This window comes from Ascochyta rabiei, chromosome 11 (assembly GCF_004011695.2).
Source record: "Ascochyta rabiei chromosome 11, complete sequence".
Taxonomy (NCBI): domain Eukaryota; kingdom Fungi; phylum Ascomycota; class Dothideomycetes; order Pleosporales; family Didymellaceae; genus Ascochyta; species Ascochyta rabiei.
Genome location: NC_082415.1, coordinates 1,374,219 through 1,388,377, shown reverse-complemented (window position 1 = coordinate 1,388,377; position 14,159 = coordinate 1,374,219). Strand labels below are relative to the sequence as shown.

At 56.6% G+C, this 14,159-nt stretch overlaps 5 protein-coding genes across 5 annotated transcripts, besides 7 other annotated features; 2 read left to right on the top strand and 3 right to left on the bottom strand.

Moving 5' to 3' along the window:
* Window positions 1-26: 26 nt before the first annotated feature.
* On the bottom strand, window positions 27-1,456 carry EKO05_0007057 (Adenosine kinase; the record flags this gene model as incomplete). The annotated part of the gene is made up of 4 exons (XM_038940755.2): window positions 27-174; window positions 228-565; window positions 616-1,114; window positions 1,200-1,456. 4 exons carry the CDS (start codon window positions 1,454-1,456, stop codon window positions 27-29), a joined length of 1,242 nt encoding a protein of 413 aa, XP_038797582.2.
* An 866-nt stretch (window positions 1,457-2,322) lies between these two features.
* On the bottom strand, window positions 2,323-5,097 carry EKO05_0007056 (uncharacterized protein; the record flags this gene model as incomplete). Its single annotated transcript, XM_059636947.1, has 3 exons — window positions 2,323-2,741; window positions 2,791-4,622; window positions 5,072-5,097. The coding sequence occupies 3 exons, from the start codon at window positions 5,095-5,097 to the stop codon at window positions 2,323-2,325; spliced, it is 2,277 nt and encodes a 758-aa protein (XP_059492930.1).
* Window positions 4,888-4,934: a tandem repeat.
* Window positions 5,098-5,253: 156 nt separating the features above from the next.
* Window positions 5,254-5,312: a tandem repeat.
* Window positions 5,313-7,097: 1,785 nt separating this feature from the next.
* EKO05_0007055 (uncharacterized protein) lies at window positions 7,098-8,294 on the bottom strand (the record flags this gene model as incomplete). Its single annotated transcript, XM_038946290.2, has 1 exon — window positions 7,098-8,294. The coding sequence occupies one exon, from the start codon at window positions 8,292-8,294 to the stop codon at window positions 7,098-7,100; it is 1,197 nt and encodes a 398-aa protein (XP_038797580.2).
* Window positions 8,295-9,510: 1,216 nt separating this feature from the next.
* Window positions 9,511-9,541: a tandem repeat.
* A 12-nt stretch (window positions 9,542-9,553) lies between these two features.
* EKO05_0007054 (uncharacterized protein) lies at window positions 9,554-10,807 on the top strand (the record flags this gene model as incomplete). Its single annotated transcript, XM_038940883.1, has 2 exons — window positions 9,554-9,655; window positions 9,713-10,807. The coding sequence occupies 2 exons, from the start codon at window positions 9,554-9,556 to the stop codon at window positions 10,805-10,807; spliced, it is 1,197 nt and encodes a 398-aa protein (XP_038797579.1).
* A 220-nt stretch (window positions 10,808-11,027) lies between these two features.
* Window positions 11,028-11,066: a tandem repeat.
* A 56-nt stretch (window positions 11,067-11,122) lies between these two features.
* Window positions 11,123-11,149: a tandem repeat.
* Window positions 11,150-11,990: 841 nt separating this feature from the next.
* EKO05_0007053 (uncharacterized protein) lies at window positions 11,991-14,051 on the top strand (the record flags this gene model as incomplete). Its single annotated transcript, XM_059636946.1, has 2 exons — window positions 11,991-12,764; window positions 12,813-14,051. 2 exons carry the CDS (start codon window positions 11,991-11,993, stop codon window positions 14,049-14,051), a joined length of 2,013 nt encoding a protein of 670 aa, XP_059492929.1.
* Window positions 12,931-12,962: a tandem repeat.
* Window positions 13,884-13,919: a tandem repeat.
* Window positions 14,052-14,159: the final 108 nt, after the last annotated feature.

Below are 14,159 nucleotides of genomic sequence, written 5' to 3'. Positions count from 1 at the left end.
CGCTCAATCATTAGCGATTGCGACGCTTAGCTGGAGTATGTTTGCTTAGGCTGGGGGAACGAGGGACCGAGCTCCTGAATCGACAGCTTTGCGAGCCACTGACCCATGTCGATGGCCTTCTCAAGAGACTTGCCCTGGACGATACCAGCGACGAATCCACCGGCGAAAGCATCACTAGAACAACGTTAGTCAAAGAGCGTCGTGCAGGTGGTAAGAGTGAGACTCACCCGGCACCGTTGGTATCGTTGATCTTCTCCTCGCTGATGGCGTGGACGGGGACCTCCTTGACGTCGACCTTGCCGTCCTCCTGTGCGGTGACAGCGATTGTAGGATCAGTGCCCTGTGTGAAAACGACGGTCCTGGGCCTCTGTGTGTTCTTCTTGGGGCCGTTGGCAATGGTCTCGGCGATCTTCTTGACGTCCTTGGAGTCGATGTTGTGCGACTCAGCGAAAGCAGCGGCCTCGGTCTCGTTGCCAATGAGGATGTCGACGTAAGGAAGGACCTCGTCGAGCGGGTCCTTGAAGAACTGCGCGATGAAGGGAGCGGACAGGTTCAGGATGAAGGGCTGGGCCGTGTTAGTCGGAGGCACTCGTAGATGTCCATAGCTTGATTTACCTTGTTCTTAGCAGCAGCCTCCTCAGCCAGGGCCTTGATAGCAGGCACACAGACAGTCAAGTGGAAACCACCAACATAGTAGACCTTTGCGTTCTCAACCTGCTTCCAGACGTGGTCCTGCTTCAAGTGCTCGAGCTTGTAGTTGTTGGCGGCAGCAAGATCTGTGCAGAGCGAGCGGTTGTGGCCAGTGATGACGACACCACAGCGACCAGTGGGGGTCTTCTCGTCGTAGAGGTACTCAGTCTTGACGCCGGCCTCCTTGCAGATGTTCTCGAGGGTCTCGCCGTACTTATCCTTGCCGACGCAGCCAATGTAGAGAACGGACTCGGAGGGCAGGATGTACTGAGCACCGCGGGCGGTGTTTTGCGCAGCACCACCGGCGATGAGGACCGCCTTGTAGTTCTGGATCAGGTCCTCGTAGAGACCCATGTGCTTCTCGGCGTCGGCGAGGATGGCATCGTTGGCCTTGAGGCCGTACTTCTCGAGGAGCTTCTCGTCGCTGAACAATCGTCAGAAAAGTCGCATGGCGGTACTCAACCCCGCATCTCAACACTATGCTGTGTCGAGAACTCCAAACGACTTACCCGACACCCTGGATGTCGAGGAGAGGGTTCTCCAGGCAGAGCAATTCGTAGTTTCCCTTGGCAGACATTGTGTATGATCTATGGCGACGTTGTTGAGGTGTGAAAGTGTTCAACGTGGGGTAGGAAATTGGGCGACGAGCAGTAGCAAGCCTCACGCTACGGCTGCAAGCCATAGCCGAGAGCGGTGCCGCACAGGGAAGGTGCAACCGAGAGAGCATCTGCCGAGAGCGCAGTACAGAGGAGCTGGAAAAGGCCATTTTGAGTTGTAGTGTTGAAACAGAAAAGTTCCGTGGTTTGGGTACAGCCCTTGCATGCGTATTATGAGCTCAACTTGCTTGATGCTGTGTGCTCACGCGATCTCATGCCACCAGGGACCCTGGATGTAGCTGAGGTGCTCTGCACCGACTTGTACGTGTATTGACTGCGTGACGATGCCGTAAGTTGTGAATAGTCGCCTGCACTTGAATCGCAAACGCAGGAGGAAGGACTGTAGCGTCGAACTGTGTGTAAATTGAAATAAGCCATATATGTATGTACAGAATTATCCAGGCTACAACCCTTCCTTTTTTGAATGTACAACCATCAATTCGATTTTCTTGTCCTCCCTACTCAAAGTCATGAAAAACGTGAAAGGGGTTCATCTTCGTCAATCTTCGTTTCCCATAAACAGGAGCGTTGAAACAATCATCATACTGGTATCAATGCCTTGCAGGCCTCCGAGAAAAAGAAACGAGCACACAAATGCTGTTAAGAGGGCCCCGACCAGCGGGGAAAGAAGGATGCAGTGGACAGGTGCTTTGCGCAAATACCGGACAAACAAGGTTGTGAAAGGTGTGCCATGCAAAATAGTCGAGCGTGACGCAACAAGCTGGTATATGTGCTTGAATGCTCTGCTCCCCAAGAATGAGTTATTATCGGTGTATGCAGAACGTGTAGGCGACAGAGATACCGTAGACTCCTAGTATGCAAACTGAGGTGTGCTCATGGCGTTGCTTTTGCAATGTTGTGTTGTTGTGTTTTGGGTCTGGGTATCAAATGGGTAATGAACCTCCATGGGAGGACGTGTGGTAGCAGGGAGAGTGTATGAGTGCAATTCCTTGGGGATGTAGTATCTCCACTGGCTCTATCGACGGAAGAGCGACTTGTGGGTGAGCGGCGAGTCAAAGGGTAGAGGACCCCTGGTGCGCCCGCCCCTTGCGAGAGGCGTCTGGCCTGTGCAGAAAACACACACATAGACCGGAGGGAGGGTGCTCGGTTTCAGTCCGAGACAACCCATGTGCAGCCACTTGCTGCAGCTTTCACACTGCACCATTGGCTGGCTCTCGTCTGTGCCATGACAGACACAGCGTGTGCTGTCAGATGAAAGGCTGCTGCGGTCTGTAGATGGTGTTGTAAGTCCTTCAGTGCTAGGCGAGCCGTTGAAGGAGTTGGTGAATGGATCGTAGCGACCGTGGCCGTGAGGTGTAGTGGTATTGGTGAAGTCGGCGGAGGCTTGTGCCCAGCGTTGATTGTGCGCCTGCAGAGTGTTCTGAGAGGCACGTTCTACCAACATCAGCATTTTGCTTGTAAGTGCACAACTGACAGAGCTTACCAATGCGTTCCTGCCGACTACCAACCACCCTCTTCAAAGCGCCTAGAGCGTCACCTGGCGAGTCAGGCATCAGGTTATGGCTGCTGGCTTGGTTGCTGAGTGATGATGTGGTATGGACATCGACCATGCTGATTCTGCGTGAAGCATTCTGGCTGTGTGGCCTTGCCGTCTTTACGGAGTCAAAAGATGCCTTGTCGAACGCACCCGAAGAAGCTCTTGACGTGGTTCTGGAGGAAGGCCGGGCCATCTTGAAGGAGTTGTTCCTCGACAGTTCGTTACTCTCAGTCCTGGCGTGCTTCGATGTACGGCGCTGTGGCTGTGGCTGTGGTATGCTGAAGGAGGTATTGCGGCTCAGAGCGGGTTGCGGCTCGTCCGAGTCTGACTCGGTGTCACCTTCTTCCCACAGCGCTGGGTATTGGTGTCGCATGGAAGTCTGGGAAGTTCTGCGCATGTCTCTGGGCGTGGTGTCTTCCTCTTCGGCCGATACAGTCTCCGTGCGAGCTCGGCCCGTCTCATCGATGATCAGTCGCGTACGTGGCCGCCGAATGATTTCGGGTATGACTTTGAGGGCACCACTGTTTGCACGTTTTAAAGGCGACGACCGGCGTGGAATATGGTTGGCTGCACTGGTGTCTGCTGACGACCTGCGCTCTGGGTTCACTGGCCGAGTCCTCCGAAAGCCGCCGTCGGTGTTACTGCGTTGTAAGGTAGGCCTGTTGTCTTCAATCGAACCAGAGGACGAATTAGTATTGCTACGGGAATGCAGACTTCTCGGCTTCTTTGCCATCTCCTTTTCACGTCTCAAATCAAGCATCTGAGTCTCATATGGCTGTCGGTTCGGCTTGAAGATGGCCTGTGGAGGCATGTTGCCAAATGAAGCGGTCATGTCATCAGGGGTTGTGAAACTGAAGAGCATGCTTGGGTCGACACCCGCAATGAACGAGCTTGGCCTTGAGTTTTGACCCTCTTCTGCTGTGCTTGTACCAAAGGACGCCATGGGGGCCGTAGATGACATGTTCAGCAGTGGCTGGAACTGAGCTTGCATCTGTTCAACAACAGGAGTGTGGAAAGTCTGCCAGCCCAAGGTGCCTTGAAGCTTGTTGGGTGTAGGGCCAAATGGGTCTAACGATGCGGGCATATCCAAGTCCATCTGGCTACTGTCATTCGAGTCCCAGAACAGTCTAGATTGGGGCATTGGCGGTGCCGACAAGGGTCCGGCATTGGCAAATGGCATCATACTGGGCGAGAAGGGTACGTCTGCATATCCAAATGGGGTTTGGTCAAAGATGCCACCTGATGTCGGTACGTGCTGAAGGGGTGTCCTTCGTATTACCGTTGCTGGAGTGGCGTTCTGGTTGCCGACGCTCTGTTGCAGATCCGGCCTCGAGGTAGCATCTCTTGTCGGAGGCGGTGTCTGCATCTGCGAGAAGTCCATCTTGACAGGACCAGAGAGCGGCCGTTGGCCTTGCTGGTTTAGTCCAATTTTCCTTAGCGAGTTTGGATCCGGCGACGACGACAATCGTCGTTGAGGTTCGACGGGAGGCAAGGCGAGATTGCTGGGAGCGAAATGGTTGACATGGAATTCCGGGTCCTCAGGCGTGCGAACCTTTAGGCTGTGCGAGCTTGCTGGACGGTCGTTCGGGGTCGATAGCAAGTACGAGGGTGTGTGTGCTGGGGTGTGGTGCCCGATGACTCGGGGTGTTGCCCAGGCGTCAAGAAAGTAGGACTGATGAGCAAACCCGTCGGTCCTGGGCGTTTTGAGTGTCGAGTCGGGAAACGTCACCGACTTGGGAGTGGAGGAAGGACTGGGGAGGAGATGCCAATCCGTCGATCTAGCACACGACCCAAGTTAGCGCTGAAACATTAAGACGTGAAACGAGCGTGATGAAGATTTTGAGAGTACAAAGTTGAACAAGAGGCAGCAAGGCTGGGAGCGAGCATGGCGAAGGCTGAGAACAAGTTTTGCTGGAATGCAGGTAGGAGGGGGAATAGGATGGGTCGATGCCCTCGAGCTCCTGATGACATGCGTGCGGTGCTGCCTGCCCCTCGGCGTGGACGAAGCCATGATTGGGGCAATTGTACGGCAAGTCTCAGTGTGCCGGCAGGCAGAGCAGGCGAAGCAGGCAGAGCAGGCAGGGCAGGCACCGACGGCATTTTCATCTTCATCGCGAGGCCTTGTAGCACCGACCCAACAGCGTCCAGATGACGACTGTTTCCCCTCAACACAAGAGGGCACATGGGGGCTCGAACTCGAACCGATCGAGAGGAGAGAGGATCGTACCCAAGCATGTGCTGATCGAGACTCATAGCAAACCCAGTGACACAGTATTCCTGCCCTGCGAGACCATGTAGCTACAGTGTAAGACGAGCGACGAAGACGAGGGTCGAGGCGGTCGAGGGGTCGGCGGTGTTGAAGACCGCGGAGCGATGCTCTGACAAGAAATTTCTCGCGGCCGGGTAGCAGTGTGGTGCAGTGTGGTGCCGTGTGGTGCCGTGTGGTGCCGTGTGGTGCCGTGTGGTGCAGACGCAAGCAGGACAGAGCGTTGCAGCTGTGATACCTTGAGTGACGCTCACCCCAGGCTGGATCGGGGGAAGTGTCAGTGCTGTGATGGCGTAGATGCAGGTACCTCGGACGGGCGTCACAGCAGCTTCAGGGCAGAAGAGAGGTCTGCAGGCCGGATGCGGTTGCAAGCTCGGACACGGTTGGCGAGGAATGAAGGCGAGGTTTTGTTGCAGATGCTAATACCTAGGCGAAGATGGCAGTGGGGCCGAGGTGAGGCTGCCTGGCTGCAGAAGATGGGCTGCCGACTGACCTGGCGACGACGATTGAAGGACGAATCGTGCCCACCGTGGCCCGGAGCAACGAGCAGCGATGCGGAAATGCGACTCGTGAGCCCTAGGGTGCGGGTAACCGACAATCAGGATCTGAGCCGCAATGGGCTGTAGACATGCTCGTGGGAATATAGCGAGGGAGTGCTCATCATGGGAAGTACTGGTAGTGGCAGGGAGACATGGAGAAGGTCTGATGCCAATTCACGCCTCGCCGGGCCTGGCCTGCTGAGCATGCCGGCGACCGCTTCCGCCCACAGACGCAGGCCAATGGAGCAAATGAGAGCCAAGGGGTTGCGCCAAAGGTACTACGCTGTGCTAGAGCGCACACGGCACGGGGACATGATGGCTGAGGAGATGCGTGGCGGAACGATGGCACGGATGGATTCGGTGGATTTGACGAGGTCCGCCCAGATTGGCATCCACGCTAGGTACGAGAGCCGTTTTGACTTTGGCTGCCACAACCTCCGTGAACCAGTCAAGCATTTCTCCAGCTGCACTCCTGAGCTGCACGCCCGAGCCGGCCATGTGCTTCTGCCGGCCGTGTGCTTGTGATGCTCAAGGACACCATGTCTACCTATTGAGCGCTCGGCAGGCGAGGCCTCCAAGTCCTGTTCCTGGGAAATGCGCACTTCAGAGCCAATTGGCGTGCGCATCATGTCCCCAGTGGGGAAATGCCCTACGCTAGCCGTGCATGTGAGATGATCGTAGCTTGGTACCTTGGGCTCGCCGGATACGTGTCGCTGTTCACTATGCAAGGCACATCCCATCCCTTGATCAGATAGGCAGTCGTCATGTTATCGGTATTCCAGCGAAGCGATGCGATGCTACCATGCGGGCACGTCGTTTGGTACGACAACGTGTCCACACAGCCTGCCCTTCTCGAGCCCACAATGCATCAAAGAGAGAAGCACTTTATGAGGGCTGGTGCTTTCGACATGTTTGATTTGCCATGTCATCTTCGACACAAACCTATCTTGCCGTATCCCCGGAGCCCTAACGCCACATTTCGTCATCAAGTCACATGAGCACTAATTCAAACCACCCCACCCCATTTACCGATTGCTGTTTTGTATCCAGACCACCGACTGTTGTTTTGTATCCAGACCACCGACTGCCATCTTGTATCAAGACCGCCAACTGCTATCTTGTATCCAGACCACCAACTGCCATCTTGTATCCAGACCACCAACTGCCATCTTGTATCAAGACCACCAACTGCCATCTTGTATCTAGACCACCAACTGCCATCTTGTATCAAGACCACCAACTGCCATCTTGTATCAAGACCACCAACTGCCATCTTGTATCTAGACCACCAACTGCCATCTTGTATCAAGACCACCAACTGCCATCTTGTATCAAGACCAACACCTCAGCGCCTATGCATGTACATTCATCAACGTCGACGCAAAGATATAAAACCGCTCTCGAGTATACACATCAAGGTAAGAAAGTAAAGCTCATCGCAAAGCCAATCAGAAGGGAGACCTGCCGACGACGGGCTCAATTTGGTACGAGAGTTCTGAAATATCAGACATGGCATCGGCATCTCTCCCCAGGGTCGGCCCAGACAGCTCTGAGATTTCGTCGTCTTCAGGATCGTCAAAGGGTGAGCGTTCGATGAGATGTGTTTGTGACATCGTCGGTAGGCGTCCAGCTATCCGAACGCTGCTGTTGCGCGAAATAGATGCGAGACTTGCTGGCGGAAGGCTGCTAGGTCGATACGCTGGCGGCGCTTCTTCTAGGCTCCTGCCATCTGCGAAGGGATCTCGATCCACTATTGTGCCCATTCTGCTGATGTTGCTTGCTGAAGTCATAGACACGAGATCGGAAGTGTCCATACCCGTCAAGTATGCACCGTTGTTACCAGTTGGAATGGGTCCCAGGATGACGGGCTGTGACGAGCTCGCAGTTGGAGGATGTCTCGATGACGGAGATGGAGGCTGTCTCGATGACGGAGATGGAGGCTGTCTCGATGACGGAGATGGAGGAGAGTACTGTGGAAGAATAGCTGGCGGCGGGGACGGGGGTGCAATGTAGGGAAACACGATAGGCTTCTGTTGCATCTTCATCTCTTCGACGTGTCCATGAGTGATGGCTGCTTGCCTTTGCCGTCTTCGTTTGCGTATACAGTAAAACACGATGAACCCTAATGCCATCACCACGACCGGCGTCACACCGGCAGCAGCGTACATGGGTGTTCGGTCAGGGCCGTTGTCAGTTCCGTGATTCTGCAAATCAGGAAAACCATCATGTGTGGGCGCTGGTGACGACGTATCTCCTGTTGGTACCAGCGCCGGGGTTGTCAACACATGAGAAGTCTGAGCGCCGTTCTGACCCCAAGAAGCTGTAGTCTTTGTAAGGAGCGTTGTCGTTGTTGAGGGTGGATCACGGCCATCATCACCACCTGAAGTCCAGGGGCGTTCAGTGTATGGTCTTCCATAATTCGGTTTGACTGGCGGCCCATTTGACATGTTCGATGGATAGGAATATATCGGACTGGGTGCCTCGGTCGATGTTGCGGTGGGCTCCTCGAGATATGCGGTAGACGTCTCCAAAGGTTGCTTGTTCACAAAGGAGGAAGTTTCGGAATACTCGCCCTCATCATCTGTAGGTGTCGGCCAGGGTGGGTAGTGGCGGTCATCAGGCCGTCCACTCGGGTAAAAAACCATTGGGGCTGGGTTCATTCGATACGGGTAGAGATGCGCTGACGAGAGGCGTCGTTGTATCAAAGGGATTCGCAGGACCGTGTCAGAACCCAGGCCGAGTGGCAGGGGCACGGGACCGCGTGATAGGTCTCTTTGTCCTTGAAGTTGACGGGTAATGCCTTGGATTGATCGCTCACCGAGGGTAGGCTTATTTCGTTGCTGATCCTCCAGTGAGTGCGAGTGCGGGGCCGGCTGCCGGAGTTTACACACAACCTCCTGGTTCTAAGACTTGAGGTATGCAGCAGTCGATGACGCGAGAGCTAACGCAGACGCAGTGAACCGCTCACAGAGTCGTAAGCGTGAGACGACGGACAGGACTGCAGCAGCGTATGCGCAATGTGTAGTCATGGTAGCAAAATTGAACGTGTGGGAGGACGTCCCTTTGAGAAGAGCTGCAGCTGAGGAAGGCGCAGGCACATAGGGTACGCTTGCAGCTGCAGCAGCACGCTGACATGACCATTGCTTTAGCTCCGAGTACATGGCTGGCGGACGCTCGGTGTGTGGTTGGTCGAGGGTGAAGGTTGCGGGCACAGCCTCGGCGCCCTTGATGTGGGAAACAGGCAATCGACCCCACCTGCTCGAATGGGCTATATTTGGCACTGGTCATCCATGGCATACAGTGCATACACAGTACAGCGAATCCGTGAATCCCTCGTATCTTGTGCGTTGCCTTGCTCTTTGTAACGCTCCGGTGACGTCCAGCTGCACGAGGCAGACAAAGCAAGCGCATTGCACGACAAGCCGGAGGCTTTGCGGACCCTTGGTCCCAAGCATGGGAGGGCTTGCGCCGGAAAGCAGACGCGTTTGTGACAGGCTGATGATGATTTTGCATGCCCGTAGCTAGGTACATGGCAACATGGTACTACACAATCAGAATCAGCGGCAAGTCCATTTCGACACTGCAGTTGTTGGGAGCACATGGCACCACCTCATGCAGCCATGCACCTGCTCTCTACACGGCCGAGATGGTCTGAATTTCTGAAGCTCTCCAGGCGAGGTTGGTGGGGTGCCACGGAGTGCGGAACGTGGTCTTGCTCTCGAGTCTCGACTTGTTCTCGACATGGGCCTGCTCGGCATGGTCCGCTTGACCACCCTTGACCCGTGAAAGCGAGCTGAATCAGAGCGCTTGGCAACCGTCATTGGGCCGCGTAGCATGCACCGGCGACCGCGTCGACGTTGTCGGACACGGCACGGACACGACACACAGACACACATACGCCAACATGGCTGATCGCTTCAAGAACCTCGCCAAGGGTGGCTGGCACCCAGAGAAGAGCAAGGCGAGCGGCTCGGGCGCTGCAAGCGACTCACGGCTGGGTCAGGTGGTGGGTGCCGCCTCTGATGTCTGATGGGCGCCACGAAGCCAGCACTGACTGCTGCAGAAAGGATGGGTGGGCAAGGCAAAGGGCAAAGACAGCCATGCCGAGGCCGCTCGCGAACATCAATCGGCGCCGCTGTCGACCCTGAAGGACCCTTCTACCTTTGCGCCTCCGCCAAAGCGAATTCCAGGAGCGTCGCCCGTTTCTGGCAGTGCCCCGCCCGCCCCGGCAAGACAGCGTCTGCAAGCACAGGAAGAGGGGCAAAGAGGAGCAGAGCAAGAGGCGCCGCCCCAAGGACCCTACAGAACAGACACGACAGGACTGAGCACCGCACATCTGCCCAAGCCACCCGCATTCCGGCCGAGTGCTGCCACTCCTCCAGCACCGGCCTCGAGAGCAAAGCCGCCGGGCCTGCCTCCAAGGCTGCCACCGCGCCAGACAGAGAATGTCGACGAGTACACACCACCCGCTCCTCCGTCGTATGGAGAAGCTATACAGATACAGCAACCGGCTGCACACACCCTGAACCAAGGAGCCATGAACCGTCTGGGCCAGGCTGGCGTATCGGTGCCAGGGTTGGGCATTGGCCGAAATGCCTCCCCACCTGTGCCCCCTCGACAGCGCACGAGGGCACCTCCTCCCCCACCTGCACGTCAAACGTCCAGCCCGTCCATGGCAGCGCCCATGTCTTCGCCTGCTGCGGCGAGCAACGGCGCACAGCTGAAGGAACTGCAAAACAGATTCGCCAAGGTGACGACTCCCTCTTCCGCAGAGACAGCCCCGAGCACAGGGACATCGTGGGCCGACAAGCAAGCCGCTCTGAAGACGGCCAGCAATCTCCGCAACGATCCGTCCAAGGTCTCTGCGTCAGACCTGAAGGGCGCCGCTACAACAGCCAACCACTTCCAACAACGGCACGGCGAACAGGCAGCATCAGGCTGGCGGGCAGCGAGCGGACTGAACCAAAAGTACGGCATTGCAGGGAGAGTGAACCACTTGGCAGGAGGGTCAAGCACATCGTCCGCACCGCAAGCACCGGCGCCAGAAGGTGTGGGGAAGAAGGCTCCGCCGCCGCCGCCAGCCAAGAGGAAGGAGCTGACTTGTACAAACTCGGGGGAGCCACCGCCGATTCCTCTGAGTAGCAAGCCCAAGTTCTAGCCGACGAGCGTGATGCATTCCTACATAGACCTGTCCATATTCTTCATATACCCCTCAAGAGATGTAGTGTGAACAAGTAGATGTAGTGTTGTCACTCTGTCACTCGTGAAAACCAGGCTCGCAGTACTGCTTACAGCTACCTACTCACTCATGAGGAAGCTATGACAGCGCCGCGGTCGACGCACTGGCCCACAAGCTGCCAGCAGCAGCAGTCTTCCAGCCCAGCTCCCAGCTCCCAGCTCCCAGCTCCCAGCTCCCATTATCTGACCTCGGACTCGGATGTGCAAATCAAAATCAGGGTTCAGCACCCCTGTCAGAACGAGAACGAGAACGAGAACGAGATCGACGGCTTCGACGGCGCATTGCTCCGATTGATTACCGTCGACAAGCTCACGGTACAGAGGCATCCAGAAGACTACCCGATTCTGCTAGCCTTGCGAGGCTGTTGCTCTGCTTTGGCAAAATATTGGCACCCACAGGCTTAGGCGCACTTGAGAAAAAAGGTACGCTGTCGCGTCCGCAGATGGTGCGTCTGGGCTAGAGCTGCCTCGGTTGATGTCATGTCTACGATTCGCTGAAGACCGTTAGCCTGCCGCAAGAGAGGAATTTCCATCACCAAGACGGTTGCCAAAAGCCCTCGCCTGCTCTATCCAGCCACAAGTCCGGCCGACGAGTGCCACATTCGTGCAGGGTGCGCAATCGTTCTTCTCCTGAGCTTTGGCTATATCTGCGCGCATCCGCTGTTCTTGACCGACCCGGAGACGGCAGCAACGCACGCGTCTCAACAAACAAGCACCCACCACCAACGTGCGGCAACCACCCAGCACCCACCACCAAGCACCCACCACCCACCACCCACCACCCAGTGCGTCCAGATTCTCCAGAATCCTGGAGCCTCAGCTGCTGTGACTCGACCCTAGCGTCAACGGCTAGCCATTGGCGGCGCTCAACTGCAGAATTCCCCACTGCGACCTCTTTTCTTGTCTATTCTTTGTCCACGCGCGCGCGCATCTCGTGCCAACGACGTCACTCACCGGGAGACCTTTGTCGCAGCGCAACCCCTCCTCGACCCTCTCGCACCGCCATCTTTACGCGTCCCATTGCTAACCCACCCGGCGCATCACTTCTGCCCACGCGCCCACGCAGCTCCTCCACCCATTGAGAAGTGGGAAGCGACGTCACAATGTCTGGCGCAGGTCCATCTCTCTTCCCTGGCGAGGTTCCTTCATCGTCTGTCCTGAAGTTGCCCCCAGACGCTGCACCGCCGCCCATCACGAACCCTTACAGCGGCGAGCCGACCCTCGCGAACCCGTTCCAGATCCCTCAGGACATCTTCGCAAAGGCACTCGACCCCAAGGTGCCCTTGACCATCGCCGCCGTCTACGCAGTCAGCGTCACCTACCTCAACTGGTACAACCGTCAGCATGGCAACAAGCCCTGGAGGATCGCCAGCCACGGCTGGTTCAAGGCATTCGTCATTGCCCACAACATCTTCCTCGCCGTCTACTCAGCACTCACCTGCGTGGCCATGTTCTACGGCCTAAAGGCCTCGTTCCCCAACTGGAGGGAGCCCAACGCCTTCGTTGGCACCGTGGACGCGCTCTGCAAGATCCAGGGACCGCGAGGCCTTGGTGATGCAGTCACATACAACCCAGACGCAAACACCTGGGGAAGCAGGAACACCAACATTCACGTTGGCCCCAACGGCCTCCCAGACACCACCGATGTTGGCAGGATGTGGAACGAGGGCCTTGCTTTCTGGGGCTGGTGGTTCTACCTCTCCAAGTTCTACGAAGTCCTCGACACCGCCATCATCCTGATCAAGGGAAAACGTAGCACGACTCTCCAGAAGTACCACCACGCCGGTGCCATGCTGTCCATGTGGGCTGGCATGCGCTACATGTCCCCGCCTATCTGGATGTTCGTCCAGATCAACTCTGGCATCCACGCCATGATGGTACGTACCGCCTCCATCAAGCAACTACGGCAACTAACCACCTGGCAGTACACTTACTACACACTCTCCGCTCTCGGCTACCGTGTGCCCAACTTTGTCAAGCGCACTCTCACCACGATGCAGATCACCCAGTTCCTCGTCGGCGCTGGCTTCGCTGCCCTCCACCTCTTCGTCTCCTACACCGTCCCCGTCTCGGTCGCACACAAGATCGCCGAGCAGATCACGTCCACCGTGCAGCCTTCTTCCGTTGCATCCACCGTCTCCTCGGCTGTATCCTCCGTCACCGAATCGGCCTCTGCAGTCCTGCCCACCGCGACCGGCCCAGCTCTTGCTTTTCTGTGGAAGCTTGTCTACCGCGCAGCTGGTGACGAGGGTCTTGCGGAGAATATCCCTGTGCCTGGTTCTTCTCTCATTCCTGCCCAGCAATCGCACGCTCCTACCGCGCACGCTGTGCAGCACGAAAACCCCGTGCAACGCCTGCTCCACCACCACACCCACACCGTGGACAGGGTTGTCTACCGCACCGAGTACCAGCATGTTCCTTGCATCGACACCTCTGGCCAGGCCTTTGCCATCTACCTCAACTTGATCTACCTCGCACCGCTCACCGGTCTGTTCATGCGCTTCTTCGTCAAGTCTTACTTCCGCCGCACGAACCCAAAAGCTAAGCACCAGACAAAGCACACTCCCATCTCGAAGGCGGCTGGTGATGCTGTTCGCGGTGTTGAGCGCGAAATCGAGTCCATCAGCGAGGAGGGCAAGAACGGTAGCGCCGACACGGGTTCCGTTCGTGGACGTAAGGGTGTCAATGGTGACGCTAAGAACCCCCGTTCGAGTCTGAGCCCGTCGAACGAGGACTTTGTTAAGAACGTCAAGAGCAAGGTCAGTCAGCGTCTGCAAGAGATCAACGAAGACGCCCAGGCTACAACAGAAAAGGCAAAGGAGGTCGCCAAAAACGCTGTCAACAAAGCCAGCGAGACCAAGGACAAGGTCCAGCAGCAGGCTAAGGAGGCCAACAACAAGATTGAGGACAAGGCACAGCAAAACGCGGACGACGTCAATGCCGAGCGGGAACAGGGACAGGATGACGTCGCTAGCACGCCAGCTGGCACACCATCCAAGAAGAAGAGGAACAGGAACAAGAACAAGAACAAGCAGACACAGAGCACTGGCGATCTGAACGACGTTTCCGACGATGAGCACCCGGAGCGCCGGACCGAGAAGGAGCCCGAGCCAAAGGACATCAACAACACCCTGGACGAGGACGAGGGTAAGGGTCTGTTCTAGGCGTACTACCTCATGGCCTGAGGCTAGGCATGATAAGAAGTAAAGGGAAGGCGAAGAAGGGAGACGGATGATGACGTCTTGTTCGAAAAAGTGCGCTCGTTGATGGGG